This window comes from Haplochromis burtoni, unplaced genomic scaffold (assembly GCF_018398535.1).
Source record: "Haplochromis burtoni strain Fernald_Lab_line unplaced genomic scaffold, NCSU_Asbu1 Contig_165, whole genome shotgun sequence".
Classification (NCBI taxonomy): domain Eukaryota; kingdom Metazoa; phylum Chordata; class Actinopteri; order Cichliformes; family Cichlidae; genus Haplochromis; species Haplochromis burtoni.
The window spans coordinates 1,115,690-1,134,467 of record NW_024582526.1 but is presented as its reverse complement, the minus strand read 5'-3'; the positions used below and the strand labels follow the sequence as shown (position 1 = coordinate 1,134,467).

Sequence of the window (18,778 nt, the reverse complement as noted above, 5' to 3'; positions counted from 1 at the left end):
TTTTTTTTTACATTTATGTTCATTAACATGCACTGTCCTAAATAAATAAATAAATATTAGAAAATAATCAATTTCAGAAGTGTCTGCAGCACTAGAAATGGTATGTGTTTAAGACGGGAGAGCTGCCTGGGTAGAGAGTTCACGGGGCAGCACACAAGACAACCACAAGCCAGCGGGCATGGACCACTGACTGCACTGTTCACATCTTAAAGCAATCAGACATCCCACAGACTTTGTGTTCTGACCTGTACCTCTGTCAGGGACGTTACAGAAACATTTAAGGGTTCAGTACATGTGTGAAAACATCTTCACATATACAGAAAACAGGTGTTTTGTTTGTAGAACACTTTTATACACAGAGTCCCTGAATCCTAATGTCAGTGTGTACTAAGAATTCTGTGACGCCAAATTTATTAGTTGCATTTTGCAGCAGCTGACAGGGATTTCTAAGCTTGTGATGGTTTAATGAACAGGGGCGCTCCTGGGCAGAGAGGACACAGAGGAAGGTAGAGAGAGAAAGAGTAATCAGTGTGCGCCCTCTCCAGCTGTGCTTACTTCACTCCTTTCCCTGGAAACCACAGTCACACAGTGGTCGCAGAGTGCATGCCCTTCAAAGGGACCTTTAATGTGTGTCGGAACAAAGGTGTCGACAAAAGCTTTCATCTCTCTCTATCATGAGACAGCTGCCTGGTGACCACCTGGTCCTGCACAGTGATCTCCCTTAGACGCTTTAAACCAGTTCTACATTTTCACTTGAACATAATACAAGCAGGTGATAAATTAAAAGAAAAATCGACATATAGTGTCTCAGTAAGGTCTTGGGCCACCACATGATTTTTCAAGTCTCCCAAACTCTGCTGGAGGAGTGAACGCTATTTTTCCAAAACATATTAACTATTTTGGTGTTTCACTGATTATGGTGGAAGGGCTGTCCGTCCAAAATGTCAAGTTAACCTGAGATCAAAATATTAGGGAAGCCATAACATATGAGTGATATCATTTTTGTCCTTATTCAGGTCCTTATCAGGATCAAAATTCTTCATAATAAGATGCATTAATATGCGAACTCCAGATGCCCCGACCAGTTTGTCAAAGATACAACGATACATGTTTTGCAAATAGTATAGAAAACTCTCCAGCTGTGCAGTGTTACAGAAGAAACACCTGACTATTTACAGGCAGTATTGACAATGAAATGCTTACCCCACAGTATTGTCACGTTCTTTATTTTATTGCCAAAGAATCCCGTGAAAAGTTCTGTTCATTTATTTTGTGCCAAATCACAACAATGGTTGTCTCAAGGTGCTTTATATTGTAAGGTAAAAACCATACAGACAAAGAAAACTGAGAAAGCCCTAACAATCTTATGACCCCTTGTGAGCAAGTGCTTTGGTGACAGTCGGAGGGAAAAACTCCCTTTTAACAGGAAGAAACCCATTTTCTGCTACTGGTTTTAAGCCTAATCTTAAAAGTAGAGATCGTGTCTGTCTGCTGAATCCAAACTGGGAGCTGGTTCCACAGAAGAGGGGCCTGAAAACTGAAGGCTCTGCCTCCCATTCTACTTTTAAATACTCTAGGAACAACAAGTAGACCTGCAGTGCGAGAGTGAAGTGCTCTAATAGGGTGATATGGTACTACAAGGTCATTAAGATAAGATGGGGACTGATTATTTAAGACCTTGTATTTAATGAGAACAACTTTAAATTCAATTCTGTATTTAACAGAAGAACAATAAAGAGAAGCCAATACAGGAGAAATCTGCTCTCTCTTTCTAGTCCCTGTCAGCACTCTTGCAGCAGCATTTTGGATTAACTGAAGGCTTTTAAGGGAATTTTAGGACATCCTAATAACAATGAATTACAGTTGCCCAGCCTAGAAGTAATGAATGCATGAACTCTTTTTTTCAGCGTCACTCTGAGACAGAATGTTTCTAATTTTAGAGATATTGTGCAAATGGAAGAAAGCAGTCTTACATATTTGTTTAATATGTGCATTGAAGGACATGTCCTGGTCAAAAATGACTCCAAGGTTCCTCACAGTGTTACTGGAGGCCAAGGTAATGCCATCCAATAACCTCAGTTTGATCTGAATTTAGAAGCAGAAAGTTAGTGGCCATCCAGGTCTTTATGTCTTTAAGACATTTCTGCAGTTTAACTAATTGTTGTGTGTTATCTGGCTTCATGGACAGATAGAGCTGGGTGTCATCTGCATAGCAGTGAAAATGTATGGTATGTCTTCCAATAATACTGCCAAAGGGAAGCATGTATAATGTAAACAGAATTGGTCCTAGCACTGAACCCTGTGGAACTCCATAATTAACCTCAGTGTGTGAAGAGGACTCTCCATTTACATGTACAAATTGGAGTCTGTTAGATAGATATGATACAAACCACTGCAGTGCAGTACCTGTAATACCTACAGCGTGTTCTAATCGCTCTAATAGGATATTATGGTCGACAGTATTGAACGCTGCACTAAGGTCTAGCAGGACAAGCACAGAGATGAGTCCACTGTCAGAGGCCATAAGAAGATCATTTGTAACCTTCATTAATGCTGTTTCTGTGCTGTGCTGAGCTCTGAAACCTGACTGAAATAAGCCATTCCTCTGCAGATGATCAGTTAGCTGTTTTACCACTACTTTTATATGGTTGTATAAAGGGAAGTAAGATAAAAGGATTGGCCTATCATTAGCTATAACAGTTGGGTCAGTATATCAAATCCACAATATAACTACACTCTGCTGTTTTTAAAAACACCTACAAACAACAATTTACTAAAAAGAAGCCTGGTTGTATAGTAATATATAGACAAATGGCCCTGTTTTCCCTTCATCTATTTCCAACCATCCATCTACACCACTTGTCCAATTCATATTTTTTTGGGGGGACTGAAGTCTATTCCGGCTGGCATCCAAGTGACAGATAGTTTCAGGTCTTGTAGTCAATATATTTACTTTGCAACTTATAATCAACTAATCTCAAGCCTTCACAACAGGACTCCATTAACTGTGATGTCACAGTGGCTCTGTGCATTTTTCCCATAGAGCTTATTTTTTTATTTCATTATTTCAGTAGAAACAAACAGGTTTGGGGCTGAATCCTAATGAGAGGCTAGGGAAATTGGTTTTGACTTTTGGTCTATGTGGAAAACGAAAACGCTCCTGCATTCTCAAGAATGGAAGGAGCCTGCCAACACAACAGGGGTACCAACAGCCAATAACATAGAGAGAACCTCGGAATATATAAGCTGTTGTGCCCTGTTGTGTTTTGGCACCTGGCAACTCTTCCTACTAATGGATCTATAATCCAGCTGTTCCTTCTGGATTAGATTTCATGCCTCTCTGGTACCTGAAACAACCAACCTGCCTGCCTTACCCTTATGTTACTGCCTCCCCAGAATCAAAGTAGGTGGTATGTTTATTTCTAGACCTTATAACAAGGCACAGAAGCCACAAGGCAAACAGCACCCCCTAAGGGCTATATAGAGAAACAACACCAATATGCATTCACATCTAACCAAAACCTATTTAAAATCTTCCGTTTGATTTATGCATGATGTCTTAAAGGAAGCTGGTGCATCAACAAATAATACATGGAGGTTGACATATTATGTGCAATGACATGAAATGTAAGTACAGCAAGCTAATCGCGTTCCCTAAACACATCACTCAGAGAAATCTACCCCCTCATTTCAATGCCTGCTGTGAGTGTTGCTAAGGAGCCCATGGTAACAGTTGTGGAGTTCAGCTGGCAGTGAGTTAACCCTCTATGTGACAACAGACCCTGTGTGTTTATTTGTATGCATGTGTTTATTTTCAATGTAGGGCCTCTTTCACCCTTTTAGCAGCATCGGCACAGATCTCCCGCTGCACAGGACAGTCACATGACCTCATTTAAGACAGATCCCTGCACTGAGGAAAAATGACTGAGGCTGAGTTGAGCAGGCAGAGGAGTTTGTTATTAAAAGTTACATAATTACTGTAAGTGGAACTTACAAGGCAATGTTCTTAGCCACAGACTGCAAATATTATAATATATCATAATATCAGTGGAAGGAACTGTACAGGGCCCAGACCATTTCCAGTTTAGACTGGGTCCAGCAGGTTTTCTTTGAGCAAGCCCAAGTCAGTTTGCAGATAGAAACTCAATACAGGGGCCCTGAAAGGGCAAAATGTCTATTGCCATGTGTGTCTGTGCTTAATACTTATACAGTTTATGAATGCAGCTTGCTAAGCATGCGACCACTGATTAGTTAGTAATCAACCCTTTAGTCTGAATATGGTCACTTCAGGCTCCCTATAACCAACATGCTGGTGGCCAAAACACTGATGCTTAGGCTTCAAAATGAGTCTAAAACAATGGATAATGTGATGCCAAATCCATCATTTATATACAGTATAAAATACACTGCTGTTAAAAAGCTAAATTTAACAACATAAAGGCATGTTTACAGTCTGGTACAAAGAAATACAGATAATTTATACATATAGCTAATTTCACTCTCCATAGCTATGTTGGAACATTTGACAAGGCGCCTGTTTACATATTATTAATTCTGCTGACAGCAGCAGATATTTGTCTCTTCACCACCAATTTGAGACGCTGAACTGGTGCTCTTAACCATGTTTAGTTGGTGCTTTTGGGAGCAATTATATGGTACAGTCTTATAAATATGATGTCCTCTTGTCTGACCCAGACAACAGACCAAGTTAATAAAGGATTATCCTGAAAAAAAAAACCCCTCAGGGGCTGAAAAATTAAGCCACCCGCAAAACCTGCAGTTCCTCTAATGGCCACTTGAGGCTGGCTCCAAAGTTAAAACACCAAATTTTACAGAGGCCACACACACACACACACACACATAAAACATATTAAGGATTGTACATTAACATAGAACTGTTTTTGGAGCCATACTGAATTTTACAAGGGAAACACACACACACACACACACACACACACACACACACACACATATGAAGAGAGAGAGAGTATGCATAGTATGCAAACGGCCATTATAATACGTCATACAATGAGAACAGGACAAATCAACAATTGACACTGACTAATTATTATTAAAATCTGTAGCATAATGTATTGTTTGGAGTTTAGTCTGTTACTGTTACTATTTTTACCATTTCTTCTTGGAGCAACTGTAATGCACATTATTTCCTTAGGGATAAATAAAGTATTCTGATTCTGATTGTTTCAGGATGACCTGCCATTATCCAATGACATCTGCTTACCTGTATCTTTTGCTCGTTTCTCCTCCTCTTCTTTTATAATTTTTCTAAACTGAGCACCTGATGACTTCGAACTTTTCTTGTCCATCTTCCATCGGTTTTAATTTTGCACTCCATTATGAACATAAGTCCCCCAACTCGAGGATCACCACAACACACCTACACCTCAGTTCACAGATTCACTTTGTCTAAGGTGCATTTCTGGGATTTTGCACAACCCAGGATTCAAATCATGAATCCATAATGGGCTTGGATTTACAACATTATGAATGAAATGTGCTCTATTTGGAAGCAGCCGGCCCCCCTCCCCTTTCGACGGGTTGTGTGTGAGACTTTAAATCATCAAACTGTAAATTTCAAATTTTAAATTGTTATTGATCCCTTTACCCCGAGTCCTAAAGTGTATGTTTATTTTCTTACTGTTCTTATATTTATTGTTTGTTTTCTTGCACTGCTGTAACTGGGGCCTCGTCGTCTCGTCTCTCATACTGGACTGTATGTAGCGGAGATGACAATAAAGTTTACTTTGACTTTGGCAGCAAGCAGGCGCACCGAGGGCTCTCGCGCTCACTTTTCGCGTATAGAATTTCGAAAAAACACCGGTGCAAATTATAAGTCTCTATCATAACGTCTGGTGTTTTTGTGGTTGTTGTTTTGTTTTTATTTTATTTTATTTTGCGAGCTCCAGCCAATCAGAGAATCCCCCCGCCCCGCCCTCTCCTCCCTGTGCAACAAGCAGCAGGCGCACCTCACAAACGAAGGGCGCCCTTACGCCCAGCAAATGGGCGATAGAAAGCCGATCGGTGCCTATGCCGTTCCCAATATGCGCTGGCTGATGTCGGGGCAGCATGAGTACGAGCAATTTTTTTTTTTTTTTTTGCCGATGCCCGTGATGCCGCCCCCCACCACGATGCCGCCCCGGGCAACCGCCCGTGTCGCCCGTATATCAAAAACCGCTACTCTGTGTGCTGTACCTTCAGAGTTTGCGGATGCACCTTACCAACTTTATCATTGGCTAATAACCTAGCGGCCCAGTTATTTCCAAATATGGTCACTTCCTTTTTTTCCTTCCAAAAAACATTGGAAACCCCCCCCCCCCCCCCCCCCCCCCCCCCCCCCCCCCCCCCCCCCGGCATTGCCATGGCTGTGCAGACAGACACTGGGGCTTTCTTTTTTTGTTTGTGTCACGTGTAGCAATTATATGTCTTGTCCATATCTTATTTTGAAAATGCAGTGGAAAACAAAACTGATGTAATGCCTTTGAATCAACCATTTGAAGATACTTTTATTCAATAAAATCTCTGATTAGTTCAGAACGTTGCAGTACTAAACTGTAAGCTACAGTGTATATTGACAGTACAGATACTACAAAACAAGATCAGCGTTTTGATATCTTTTCTAGAGTCCAGCATCACATCAGTGTATCACAGTGTCTGTGTTTGATGCAGCGTGTACCATCTACAGCATTCTCCCCAAAGACCCGTGTGCGTCATCGGGTCTCTTTTCTTACAATGGGCTCTCGAGGGCAGCAACTTTGCTTGTCGTGACTGAGAGAGAGGCAGAGACAGTAACAGAAAAGGGAGCAGAGAGCCTCATACAAATGGATGTGAAAGGATGGTGAAGTCACTTCACCTTCAAGGTAAAGCATTCATGGCCCTTGTGCTGCTGTATAAGGGCATTTTTTTCTTCTTCCAATGAACAAGGGGGCCCAACAGAATTCATTTCAAAGTACAAGTTGTGCTCAGCTCTGACGTATGCAGGAACGCATGTGAGTGTCAAGAGGTCAAATGCACAGCGCGGCAGTAACGCAGTGTCCCCATTCCCCTTCACTGACCTCCAGCAGGTTAGTCTAACATGACAGGAGGAGGTGGTCTCCCAGCACAGCGCTCTGACTGAACAATTTATGTTTCTATTTCATATTCATGATGCTCTTTTTATCCTGAAATATAAACTCCTGACTCAGCCCAAAAACAGAGGATACTACTAGCTTTAGTTCAAACTATCATATCGGCTGAAAAAATAGGAGTTTAATTGTTTCTCTTTTGTTGGTATGCTCTAATGGGCTGGTGCTGGTTTTAGGCACTAAAGCATATCCTTTCTGACATGGGGCATAATGTTGAGAGCCCATCACAGGGCTAACACTGTGAGACAGACAGCCTCACACTCTCACATAGCTTAGAATCCCCAATTAAGCTGACTTGCTTGTCATGCACAAAATCCACACAAAGCACAAGGGGAACATGTTAATTCCAAATAGTATAGCCCCAGGAAACTACAAAATTCATGAATAAAACAAAAAACTTTCTGGTTAAAATGAATGATATTCTGTTTGGGACAAGAAAAAAAAACTGTAATCCAGTATCAGCACCTTATTCCATCTGTGAAACACGGTGGTGGTAGCATCATGGTTTGTGTTTGCTGCCACCTGTGCCAGGACAGCTTGTCATCATGTGCAGAACAATTAATTCCAAATTGTACCAGAGCAAAAAATGTCTATCTATGAAAAGAATCTCAATAGAAAAGGGGTCACCCAAAGGTTCACATGGTTTTTCCCTCACACACATGTAATACAGCATACTTCTCCTCAATAAATTAACATCCCACGTAGTGTCTTTGTTTTATTTAATTGGGTAGTCTTTATCTTAGAACTTGAGTCAGCTCATTTTTTAAGTCATTAAGGGTTCACAATTTACTGCAACTTCACCTAGCCACTACCACTGCAAAGGAAAGAGAGATGAGCACAGCAGACTTACCCTACCATCGGCCCTCCTTGATCCAGACTGTACACCTGCCTCGGGTTTAGCAGGTACCTGAACTTCCTAAGTACCCTGAAGAGGAAAGAAGGAGGACAGTTTATAGTGTTAATATGGTAATTACACACCAGGCTTATATGAGTGCTCAAATTACACAGATTATGAAATACAAGAATTTTGCAGGTCTGCGGTGGTCCACGTGCTGCTGCATTGGTCTATAAATTCGTGGATGCAATCTGTCAGGGATACCAGATTTTGAACAGCAAAACAAACACAAAGACTACCTAAAGACATTTTATCAGCTTGGTTCTTTCATAAATTCTCATGCCCTACGAATTAATTGAAAACCATCAATGATCAGGCCCATAAGCCCGATTACCACATTTAGAAATTGCACACATGGTCTGGCGTGTGAAACCAATTGGGCCATTGGTCTTAAGATTTTTTTTACTGGCCTTCGTCTTCTCATTCCCCATGTGTTTATATGCACTGCTACATGTCATTGACGTCTGTCTCGTCTTTCCTGTAGTTTGTATTTTGTCATGTTTGTTGTAGGTGGTCTTCTATGGTCTTCTTATTTAAAATAATGTTATTCCTTCCCACTGTTGCCATGTGCTCACTCACTGTGGTTGTTCTAAATAAATAAAAATGTAAATGAACTGCATGATGTTGCCACAAAATCACCACGTTTCCCTAATGAGTGTAAACTTTTTGCCTTAGGGTAGCTTAGTCGAGTATAACTCTGCTGGGACAGCTGCATTCATATATATATATATATATATATATTTACTGTTTTTCATAAGAATCTTTCATAGGTTTTTAGAGTTACAAAATGCATGCACATCATTCGTTTGTCAACAAATGTGTATGATATGAAGATCTCAAGTTTTCACTTTTATGTAATGGTATACAATCGAGGTGATATAAAAGTCATGACAACATGTATTTAACTTAGAATGTTATACGACTTCTGCAACCTCCACACACATCTGATTGCTCTGAATCAGTGTCCCATGTTCTGCAGGAAAGGTACAGGGTTTTTTTTTTGCATGCCCTTCATTTGGACAGTCATCTTTTTGTGTTCACAAACGTTTTCAGTGAGCTGCTCATTGACAAGGCAGCTTCATGCAACCTCGTGGATGTTACGTAAAGTGTTCATTAAAGCCTTCATGTGTGCCGTAAAAGCAGTTTTACAGGCTTCTAATATCCTTCTACTGAGTGTACCAGTATATTTATATCAGCTAGTGAATAAGTGCCTAAGCTCTCTATCCTATCTGTTGACACGTCTCTGGGTAGAAGAGAAGCTTTTACAACTCGTGTTTGCAGTCATCACTCATAATAAAGATGAAACTGAACTCAGACATAAATAGCAGCCTCTGTCTCTGGTTTCCTGCTTAAACTGTTTATTTGTTCTATTAATAGATAATAATTTCCTTTCTAATTGTAACAAAAGAGTGCGTTGCTATGGTAATGTATCAAACTGGGGGAGAGCCACAGGCTTTTGTGAGTTAGGTGGGGTACAATGAGACAATGGAGACATGAATTTAAAGCTTGTATCTCTTCCTCTTTAAATGACAGCATTCAGAGCGTTGGCAGGGAGGCGAAGAAATGTTGGCGCCCTCTTTGGCATAAGTAAAAATACTGTCATTTTCTCATAATGGCTCCAAAAAAGCTTGAATCAAAGCTGATTTTAGTCTCAGCATCCTGCTAATGCCTCTGGGCACCTATTTTTCTGTAAATTAGCTTTCATTTCATTGGATGTGGGACATAGAAAGGATGCATAGAACCACCAGTCAAATCACATTCATCTTAACTGCTTATCTAATTCAGGGTCACTGTAGGCTGGGGCCTATCTCGGCCAATTCCAATTGAAAGAAAAAAAAAGAGGAATGCTGAAGAGGTTAGCTGACTTTGCCCCAAAGTAAAGTTTTAAAAAGCCTTTTTTCCTCCTAGAAGTTCTATTTTTTTTTTTTTTTTTTACCATTTTGCTCTTGAGGAATCATTCTATGGATTTCAACTCGGGAGTCTTTGAGTGTAACTAATTTGTCCATGCATATGAGGCCACCAGATCCATGTTGTATTTAGTATGCAAATAAAGGGGTCCTTCTTGTCCTTCTTCTTCTTGTCATCTTTTTCAGATTAGATAATGCTAGAGTAGTTCCTTTTCTCCCCCGAAGGGAGGGAGTATGTAATCGGTTCTGTCTGTTTGATAGCAGCCTGCTGTCCACAGTTTTCAAAATATAATTTTCAAACTTTGCCTGACAGTAGATACCAAAAACACCTCAAGCTAATCATATCTAGGTGAAAATGGGGCCAAGGTCGGTCAAGGTTGATCGTCTTCAAACTTCGTAACAATACATTAGGCTTTTAGGGACATGAGAATTTGGGTTGGTTCACCTTGAAAGAAAGATTCCAAGAAACTATATCAAATAATATATCATAAGGACAGAGTTGTAAATCACATTATTTATTTTCTCAGTCTAACACCCTACAACATCACAATTATGCCTTAACAGCCGGACGTCATCATGTTGTAATAGAAACATCATAAAACATCAAAGTTTTAGGGGGAGACCCCATGATTCATGTAGTGTCTGAAACAAGCTGTTTTAGCTTCTTTGAGACAACTGTCCCCTTATTCTTTCATTATGTGAAACTCTGGACATGTTTAATGCGAACATGAAACACTAAAATATAACATATGACAGCAGAATAAACCTCCCAACCAGAAGTGTATGGATAAGAACCTAAAATTACTGTCCTATTTGCAATTATCCACTACACGTTGATGATTTACATTTTGTGCATTGTTTTGCATTTACTTCTTTGTGTCTCAGTTCAGTATAATGGAATTCCCAGGTTGCTAGAAGAACAGTGAGAATAGACCTGAGAATAGCAGGATTATTAGTGGGAGGTGCTTAGGTAACAAACGTCCATGCACCAGGTGTGGTACACTTTTGTCTTGTTCAATGATGGGGTTGATTTAACAGAGCCCTCTAAGCTATGAGCAGTAAATGCACTGTGGGTAAGTTCTACACTTGCTGTAGTAGGTGCTTGTGTGTTATAGGAAAGCCAAGTTAGTCACTATAGCTGATAACTCGTGGGCCAGATGTTTTCTTTAGAGGTATGTCATAAACTTAGTTTAAAGAAAAACGAAGAAAACTGGTGTTAATGAAGTAACTTTTCACTCGTCTCATTTTATTTATACAGATCATTGTTAAAGCATTTCCTCGGGAATTTTAACCTCCAGCTTCCTCGAGTGTTGGCATTTATGTGTTTGGCAATTACTGAGCATGTTTGTTGCATTAATGTAATTGAATTCATGTATATGCCTGTTTATGCCTCTGCCGTCTTTTGAGCTTTTCCTTCAGTTTTACTTCCACCTGTCTCATCATTTTGATTGATTTCTTGATTTCTGCTTCAGTCTCCCTTCAGTCCTAGAGTGTCTGCGTTTGTTACTTTGTGTGCTTAAAATTTTTTGAAATTTACTTTGCTTTGTCTGCGAGTCTTGCATTTGGGTCCTTTTTGCCACAGCAGGGGACAGATTCATTTCTGTTTAGTGTTTAGTTTTTAAATGGAATAACTGACTATTACATACCTCAGATTTTACTCCATTTAATAAAAGAATAATGATAATGAATTTATGTTTGATTAATGAAATATTAGCTATTTATCTCAAATGTCAAATGAGATTTATAACCTCTGTCTAATAAATCAAAGAGGTAAGCGAGAGTCGGCCTGTGGGTGAGTGTAACTTACCGCTCCCCCTGTCTCCCTCCACTCTTGGGATTGACCAAAACCAGGAGCGGGTGAGTGCCTGGAAGCGGGGTTATCTGGATAGAGGAAGGACAGATTCAGGTAGCTGCTAACCAGCTTTATTTACACCATGCAGAAATGACAGGTGCAGAGTGAGCGGCCAGCATACCTGGAGTGCTTGTCCATCTCCAGGGGAGAATTTAAAAGTCTGATTGGTGTCATCAGGGCTGGTGCTGGGAGGTGATTCCCCCTCCCCTCGCTTCACCCCAGAATGACGGTCCTGAGAATGAAGGTGAAGTGATTGACTGTGTACAGGTCACATTCATTAAATTAAATTAAATTTTAGTTGTAAAATGACAAATGTACCTAACCTAGTCTGTACGACCTGTCTCTAAAAAAACTAAAAACAAAATACAAATTAAATGTCCAAGTCCATGAAAAAGCAGCTGGATAGCGCAGTGGCAACATTAGTGTCTTTGGAATAATAGCACAGGATTCTGATTCCAATCACGGCATGCCATTCACCGAACAGTCATCAGATACCATACTGGAATAATAAACTGTCCACAGGAGACAGATGCTCCTTATGTCGAGATGCAACAACTCCGCAGAATGTACAGGTCTCCAGCTGAAGTCCAGCACCCTGAGGCTCTATGAGCAACAGACAGTAGGAGGGCGAAGATTATTGAGTGTCAGTCACAACTCAGCAGCAAAAAATAAGCACCTATGAATACAGCAGGACGATAGCCCCCAAAGATGAGCTGCTCCAAGAGTGCCTCAGACAGCTAAAGACAGATGGTGATAAGGAAAAGGAAGACAGAACTATGATGGAAGACCAAGCCTCTGCATGGGATGTACCATCAACAGACAGAGGAAAAATCTGACATCAAGAAATTCTACCAGTGGCACGAAAAGAACCGAAGTAAAGGAAAGAACAGAGGCTCTGATCATGGCAGAATATATTCAGAGCCTCTGTTCTTTCCTGTTCTTATAAGAACTGGCCCTCAGCACCAGATTCACAGACGCAGGAGTCTATCATACAGTCAGGGCACAAACTGCAGATGCTCTCGAGGACCTAAGATTCAAGCTGGGGTAGTGTACACTGAAAGGTGCGACCAAGCGGCTGAGATAGTGTGCGTGAATATCTGTGCCACATGGGGACTAGAACTCCCCAACTCCTGATAGGAGACACCACCAAAGGTAGTTGGGAACATCAGGGCTAAGGTGCTGTAGGACTTTGAGCTCCAGACAAGCAGTTGCTGGACAAACAAGTGGTGGCTGACAGGAGCAGATGTTTACAGATGTGATAGATGTGGTGATCATTAAAAGCTTTAACCCTGAAACTGGAAGAGTGGCTTCAGCAGATTCCAGAAAGTGCTCTGGCACTCAAGCTTGATATGTATCAGTTTGTCACTTATGGATTTGTGTGAGAAATTAAAAAGCGAGGAGCATAAAAATACTCCAATAATTGTTTTCACCACTAAAACAATCACTGCTTTTAATAATATTTACTGATTGTGAAAAAGACGAACGTGTTTGGAGGTTGTAACTCGGCCATGCGGTGACAAAAGGAAGTTTTATAAATAACGATTTGTCACGTTTAACACTGACTTCCTTTGATTAACCTTCCAGAACCTCCACAGGGAGGTTTTTAGGAAACATTCAGTCATTTCAGACAGAACATGAAATAGTTGCATAGCCATACATAGCAAATGTATAATGGCCGTGCATTATATCAGCATTAACTCATTATTCCTGTCACACTTGCCTCCTGTCTGGTGTCGGGATACCAGTGGATGTGCAGTAACCTTTCAAAACTAGAACGGGGAATGTCACAATGGGTGACATCACTGTGGTGACATTACATCTAACTACTTGTATTTAGAGAGAGTTTATGTCTGTAAATGGGTGATTACATAAAGGTAAATCTCTAATTTTTAAGGTAGTTTCACTTTAAGAGCGAGAGACACAATATCAACAGGAAAATAAATACCTAAAAGTTATGAATTGATAAACTGATACCTGACCAAATGAGGTAAATGAATGCACCACAGAGTTTTCCTTAAATGTACTCTGTAGCTGCACGTCAAATGGACTGATTCTTATATAGCGCTTTTCTACTCTCCTGGAGCACTGAAAGTGCTGTATACAACACCCAATCACACCCATTCTCACAAGTGCTGACTCTAAACTGAGCTTTTCTAATGACATTCACACTCCGATGGATGCATCGGAGAGAAACTTGGAGTTAGTATCTTGCCCAAGGATACTTGGCATACAGACTGGAGGTGCCAAGGATCGAACCACAAACCTTCCGATCAGTAAGTGACCTGCTCTACCTCCTGAGCAACAGCCACCCGCAAATGCTTGATCAAATGCTTGGTCTCACCCTTACGGAGTAGGTCTGTTTTTACCTACAGAACTGCAGCAACTTCTCCAAACTTCTAAACTCTGACCACATATTTTTTGTTAAATAGATTTTTAAAGAGTCCAATAAATGTTAAACTGGTGAACTAAAACTATTTGAGTTTTTGCTGTATGCACGCTCTCGTACAGAGGAATGCATTCTTACCAAGACGACAGGGCAGATGTACGAGGGCAACAGAGTGTGGTCCCTCAAGGCTCCTCCATCACACTCGGGCTTCACATTAGATGCACACTTATTATGGAGCTACAACAGAGAGGAAAGCCAGAAACATAAGAACTGTGGGCGTCATCCATCTGTGAGACTGAGTCTGTTAAACACTACCAGTACGAAAAGCGATTCTTCTGAGGGCATTCTCACTAATGGGCTGTATTGACTGTTTGACAGGTCATATAGGACCAATCAATAAGCTATCACTTTGTATTTCTGAGCAAGATGTCTTTAATACTGATACAAGAGATTTGTGAGAGCTTTGGCTGTGGGTTTTTGATAGTCGTGAAAATTCAAAGTCAGCATTGACACCTAGAGGATCTGAAGTGCAATGACAAGTAAAATATATATGAAGGTCTGTGTATTCATGTATCACATTATGGAGACATTACAGTTTCAGTTATGTTGTGGTTTGTCTGATAGTAGTTTGCAGAAGGATTAGGTATATACTAAGAGAAGTAATGTACATGGGGTTACTCAGTACAAGCTGTACTTCAGATACTTTAATTAGTTTCACTGCTAAAATAATTACTGCTTTTAATAACACTATACTAATATTTAGCTTTATGTTATTATAGATAAAACTCCCATCAGTATATAGATACCTGTATACACATGCATCTCCAGTTACACTATTAGAGTGACTGATCAATCAATAATTATCATCTGGTAATAAAATATATATGATTATGATTATTAAGTACACCAAGTGAAGGTAAAAATAGCCTTAAATACCACCTTTCTCTTGCTAGCTTTTTGCAAGTCAGACAATAAATTTGCACAAACACATAAAAAATGAGTAAAAAACCTTATTTATAAAGGAACAGGGAATAGAGGACAACAGTAACACAAACACTTGAAACTATCTAACCTGGCTTAAAATATCTATTTAGGCTGTGCAAACGTTTCTTTAATTGAATTATGTTCTTCAGATTTTTTTCTATTTAAGGAACTGTCATCCATGTTCTTAAGGCTTTAGAGCTTACTTTGCTTTCACTTTAGCTAAGCAGCCTTTCCCTCGTCTTCATCTTTGTCTATATCTACTGCTGTCTTCCTCTGTATGGCAGTGTTGACACTGCTGTGTACTTCTAGAGATTAATGTTTCCTGTTAATAGTTCATCTGAGTTTATATAAGGCAGCGACTCACAGTGATCTGACACCAGACGCAGTGCAGGCCAGTGAGGCCCTGGTAACATTTGATGCTTCTGTGACAGCGGTCGCACTTGGTAGGAGAGTTACCCTCCATCCATACATGCTGCATAGCCTAGAGAAACAACAGGAGAACGGGACATTTTTTATTCAAGTATTTAATGCTTTTCAATTTTGTATTCAATGGTGCATGCTGTTAGTTCAAATTCATTCATATTTTATTTCACAAATATTGCTGAACACCTTTTTAAAATATTGCAGAACTGGTTTCAAAATCTAGTAAATATAAAGCAGCTATGAAATGCTGGTACTCCCCAGCACTGCTTATCTAAAGAGAAAACATGCATGAATAGAGCAACAGTAATAACACTAACAGATGAGGCACATTTTCTAAGCTAAAAGGCAAAAGCATCTCTGCTAGCCTCAAGAATTTTGTTGAAACCTTGTTGCACATATTACAAACTTGTTTTGTTACCTCAGCAAAGCTCTGATAACAGCGGTTTTACAGTTGCCACTAATAGTCACGTTTGCTATTCAGTATCTATCTGTAGATTTTTTTTCAAAGCTCTTCAGTCAATTATACTTCCCATTCATGTGCTTATTGCTGTTCTATTAGTCATCTCTGCTGTAGAGATATGAGGAAATGAGTTCTACAAAATTATACAGTCACTGAAGTCCTATAAGGTGAGTATGATATGAAGTAAGATATTTCTTTTAATCTTGTAAAAGCTATTATCAATTTTTGCAAATTTCATTTTATTTATTTCATTTCCTTATTTCTATTCACCACAGAGCACTGACAACATATCAAATGTTTAAACCCAGAAAATGTACAATTTAAAGAAAAAGTTCATTCATTTAATTAAAAATAAAAATTCATGCCATTAAAAACTCAATTTGAACAACAATGTTTCTCAAGAGAACTCTCATTGGGTCGAAGAAAATTAGAATCAGAATACTTTAATCATCTCTAAGGAAATTGCGTAAATTAGAAAAAGCTGGATTAGTAGGCTGCACTAAAAAGAAACAACTGGAGGAACAGTATGCAGTGAATTAGGTTAACTGGCAACAGGTCAGTAACACAAACAGGTAGAAAAAGAACATCTTAGAGAGGCAGAGTTTCGTAGAAGCAATGGTCAGCAGAGGTTTGCCAAACAATTTCAGAGATGTCAGATCTGAAAAGTCCTTTCCAGTTCAAAAGTTTTGAAATGGAGAAAACAAAATACGCGCTCACAGTGGAAATAAAAAACAGATTACCAAAACAGTTCATCGGTAATCCAATATATTAAGTTAATAATTAGAGAGAGACTTTGCTCGAGGCTACAATGAAGCTCTAATAAGTCCAAAAGGAAGGAAATGTGCTCTACAAAGCATAATCAACATGTGACCCGAGTCAGTGTAATCATTCTCAACTGCTTCAGCGTGTCAGTGCTAAAACACAGAGAACCTTACATGACCTCAAAGGCAATCCCATGATCCTTGCTGCTCTTTCAAAAGAGACCACGAGCCAGCAGGAATCTGCTCAACAGGCTGCTCGGTATTCCCGTCTCATTACCCAGCAGCAACACTGTGTGCAGAATGAACCCTTTGATTGTACTTACGTTGGTGTGTCTGCGTGACTTGGCGTAGGTGCTGATGCAGGCAGCGATGTCTTTGGACACACAGCGTTCATGTACTGTGTATTTGCATACTAAAAAAAAAACACGGGTAAAATTACTTTATATCATAAACAAGCTGCAGAATTGTTAAACAATCTTTCTTAAACCTATTTGTCTTGTCCAGTAACTCCAACTGAAAACATGACTGGCAGGGAATTTAATAAGAAGTTAATTACACTGAAGATCATTTCAATCTATAAGTGCTTGCAATCAACAGTGACAATAACATCAGCCCTTCAGAAGCGGTTCCTACATGGGAGAATTCAGTAATGAAATTACACATAATGGCATCATTAATGCGTTTTTAATGCTGCCTGTGAGGACTTTTAATCGAAAACAACACTGACTCAGACACACTCAGGCACGATAAACGGCCTAAATTTCAGTCTGCTGTAGGGAACAGAAGACAGAGCAGACAAAGACATAGTGACAGTGACGCTGAGAGGAGGAAGTCAGAGCAGGAGAATAATGGACACCAGGAGACGCAAAAGCAGAAAGACCAACAAGGAGACGTTGGAAGGTGCAGAGACTCACAGGAGCAGCAGAGGCCCTGTTTGCGCACTCCGAGCAGCATGGTATGGCAGTAGTTACAGTAGGCTGGTTTGTTGAAGTGCTTGAGACGCCAAACATGCTGCCCATCTTCCTGCACATTCTAGGACAACACAACAAGAGTGAAAATTAAAATAGGACACGATTCATTCTCCTAACAGGACCATCCCAACTAAACTCGAGCAACACTTAATTTCAGTGATATACAGCATGTTTTCTCTCCTGAATAACTGATTTAGCATCTATACATACTCCTGTAAGAAAAACCAGGAAAGAAAAAGGCCATGTCTGAAAAATGAAGCCAGTGTGGAAGTAGCAAAAACTGCAAATCTTCTAAAGACCTCTTCAGGCTGGCTGCAAAAGAGAGCCAGTCTCTGTGTAATCCCTATATAAAAATGCCCAACGTGCATCTTAAAAAAAACACGTTAACAGCCTGGAGCAAAAAAATGTTGTTGTTCTTTATGGAAAATGCATCCTTTCGGAATAACTTTTATGGTGGTTACATTTATCTGATCTTAACAAAGGCAGCGATTAGCAGTCAGGCTTGTAGCACTGTAGTCTCCATTTCCACCTGTAGAGAATCACTGTGGTGATCTCTTTGGACTGCTTTTCATCTTTGCTTTGATTCATCTTTGATTGTGTGTCCTCATTACGATCGGTATTTTTGTTTATGTGTGGAACTGTAGCTATGGTAACGTTTCATAACTCGAAAGTAATGAAACGAATAAGAGTAGTGTAATGATATTGACAAAGGACATACAATGTGTTTTCTTTATTTTGATATATTAGATTTCAGAAAGCAACACTGTTACACAATTTGCAACTCAGGTGCACACAATAAAGAGAAAAGTCTAAAACAGGGGTCGGCAAACCTGGGAAGGGTTAACTGATGACTGGCCAGAGGGCATTTGCCTGTTGGGACTATGGTGATTTTTCATTTTTATGGGCCCATGATTTTATTTTTTTTATTTTTTAGTAACGGTATAAACAATGAAAGATGGTGGATTGGCCAGATGCTGGCCGATGTGTAAAAATAACT

The 18,778-nt window shown here is 39.8% G+C and overlaps 1 protein-coding gene across 5 annotated transcripts in view; it reads right to left on the bottom strand.

Moving 5' to 3' along the window:
* The window catches only part of LOC102295795 (diacylglycerol kinase beta), a 165,060-nt gene that overhangs the window by 80,678 nt on the left and 65,604 nt on the right, over positions 1-18,778 (bottom strand). For all 5 annotated transcript variants that reach the window (XM_042225277.1, XM_042225278.1, XM_005933423.2 and 2 more), the window contains 7 exons: positions 17,725-17,842; positions 17,134-17,222; positions 15,531-15,647; positions 14,321-14,419; positions 11,918-12,028; positions 11,752-11,825; positions 7,993-8,067 (listed from right to left, as the gene is read on the bottom strand). In XM_042225277.1, the coding sequence (XP_042081211.1) occupies positions 7,993-8,067; positions 11,752-11,825; positions 11,918-12,028; positions 14,321-14,419; positions 15,531-15,647; positions 17,134-17,222; positions 17,725-17,842 (683 nt within the window). The remainder of the gene's footprint in view (positions 1-7,992; positions 8,068-11,751; positions 11,826-11,917; positions 12,029-14,320; positions 14,420-15,530; positions 15,648-17,133; positions 17,223-17,724; positions 17,843-18,778) is intronic.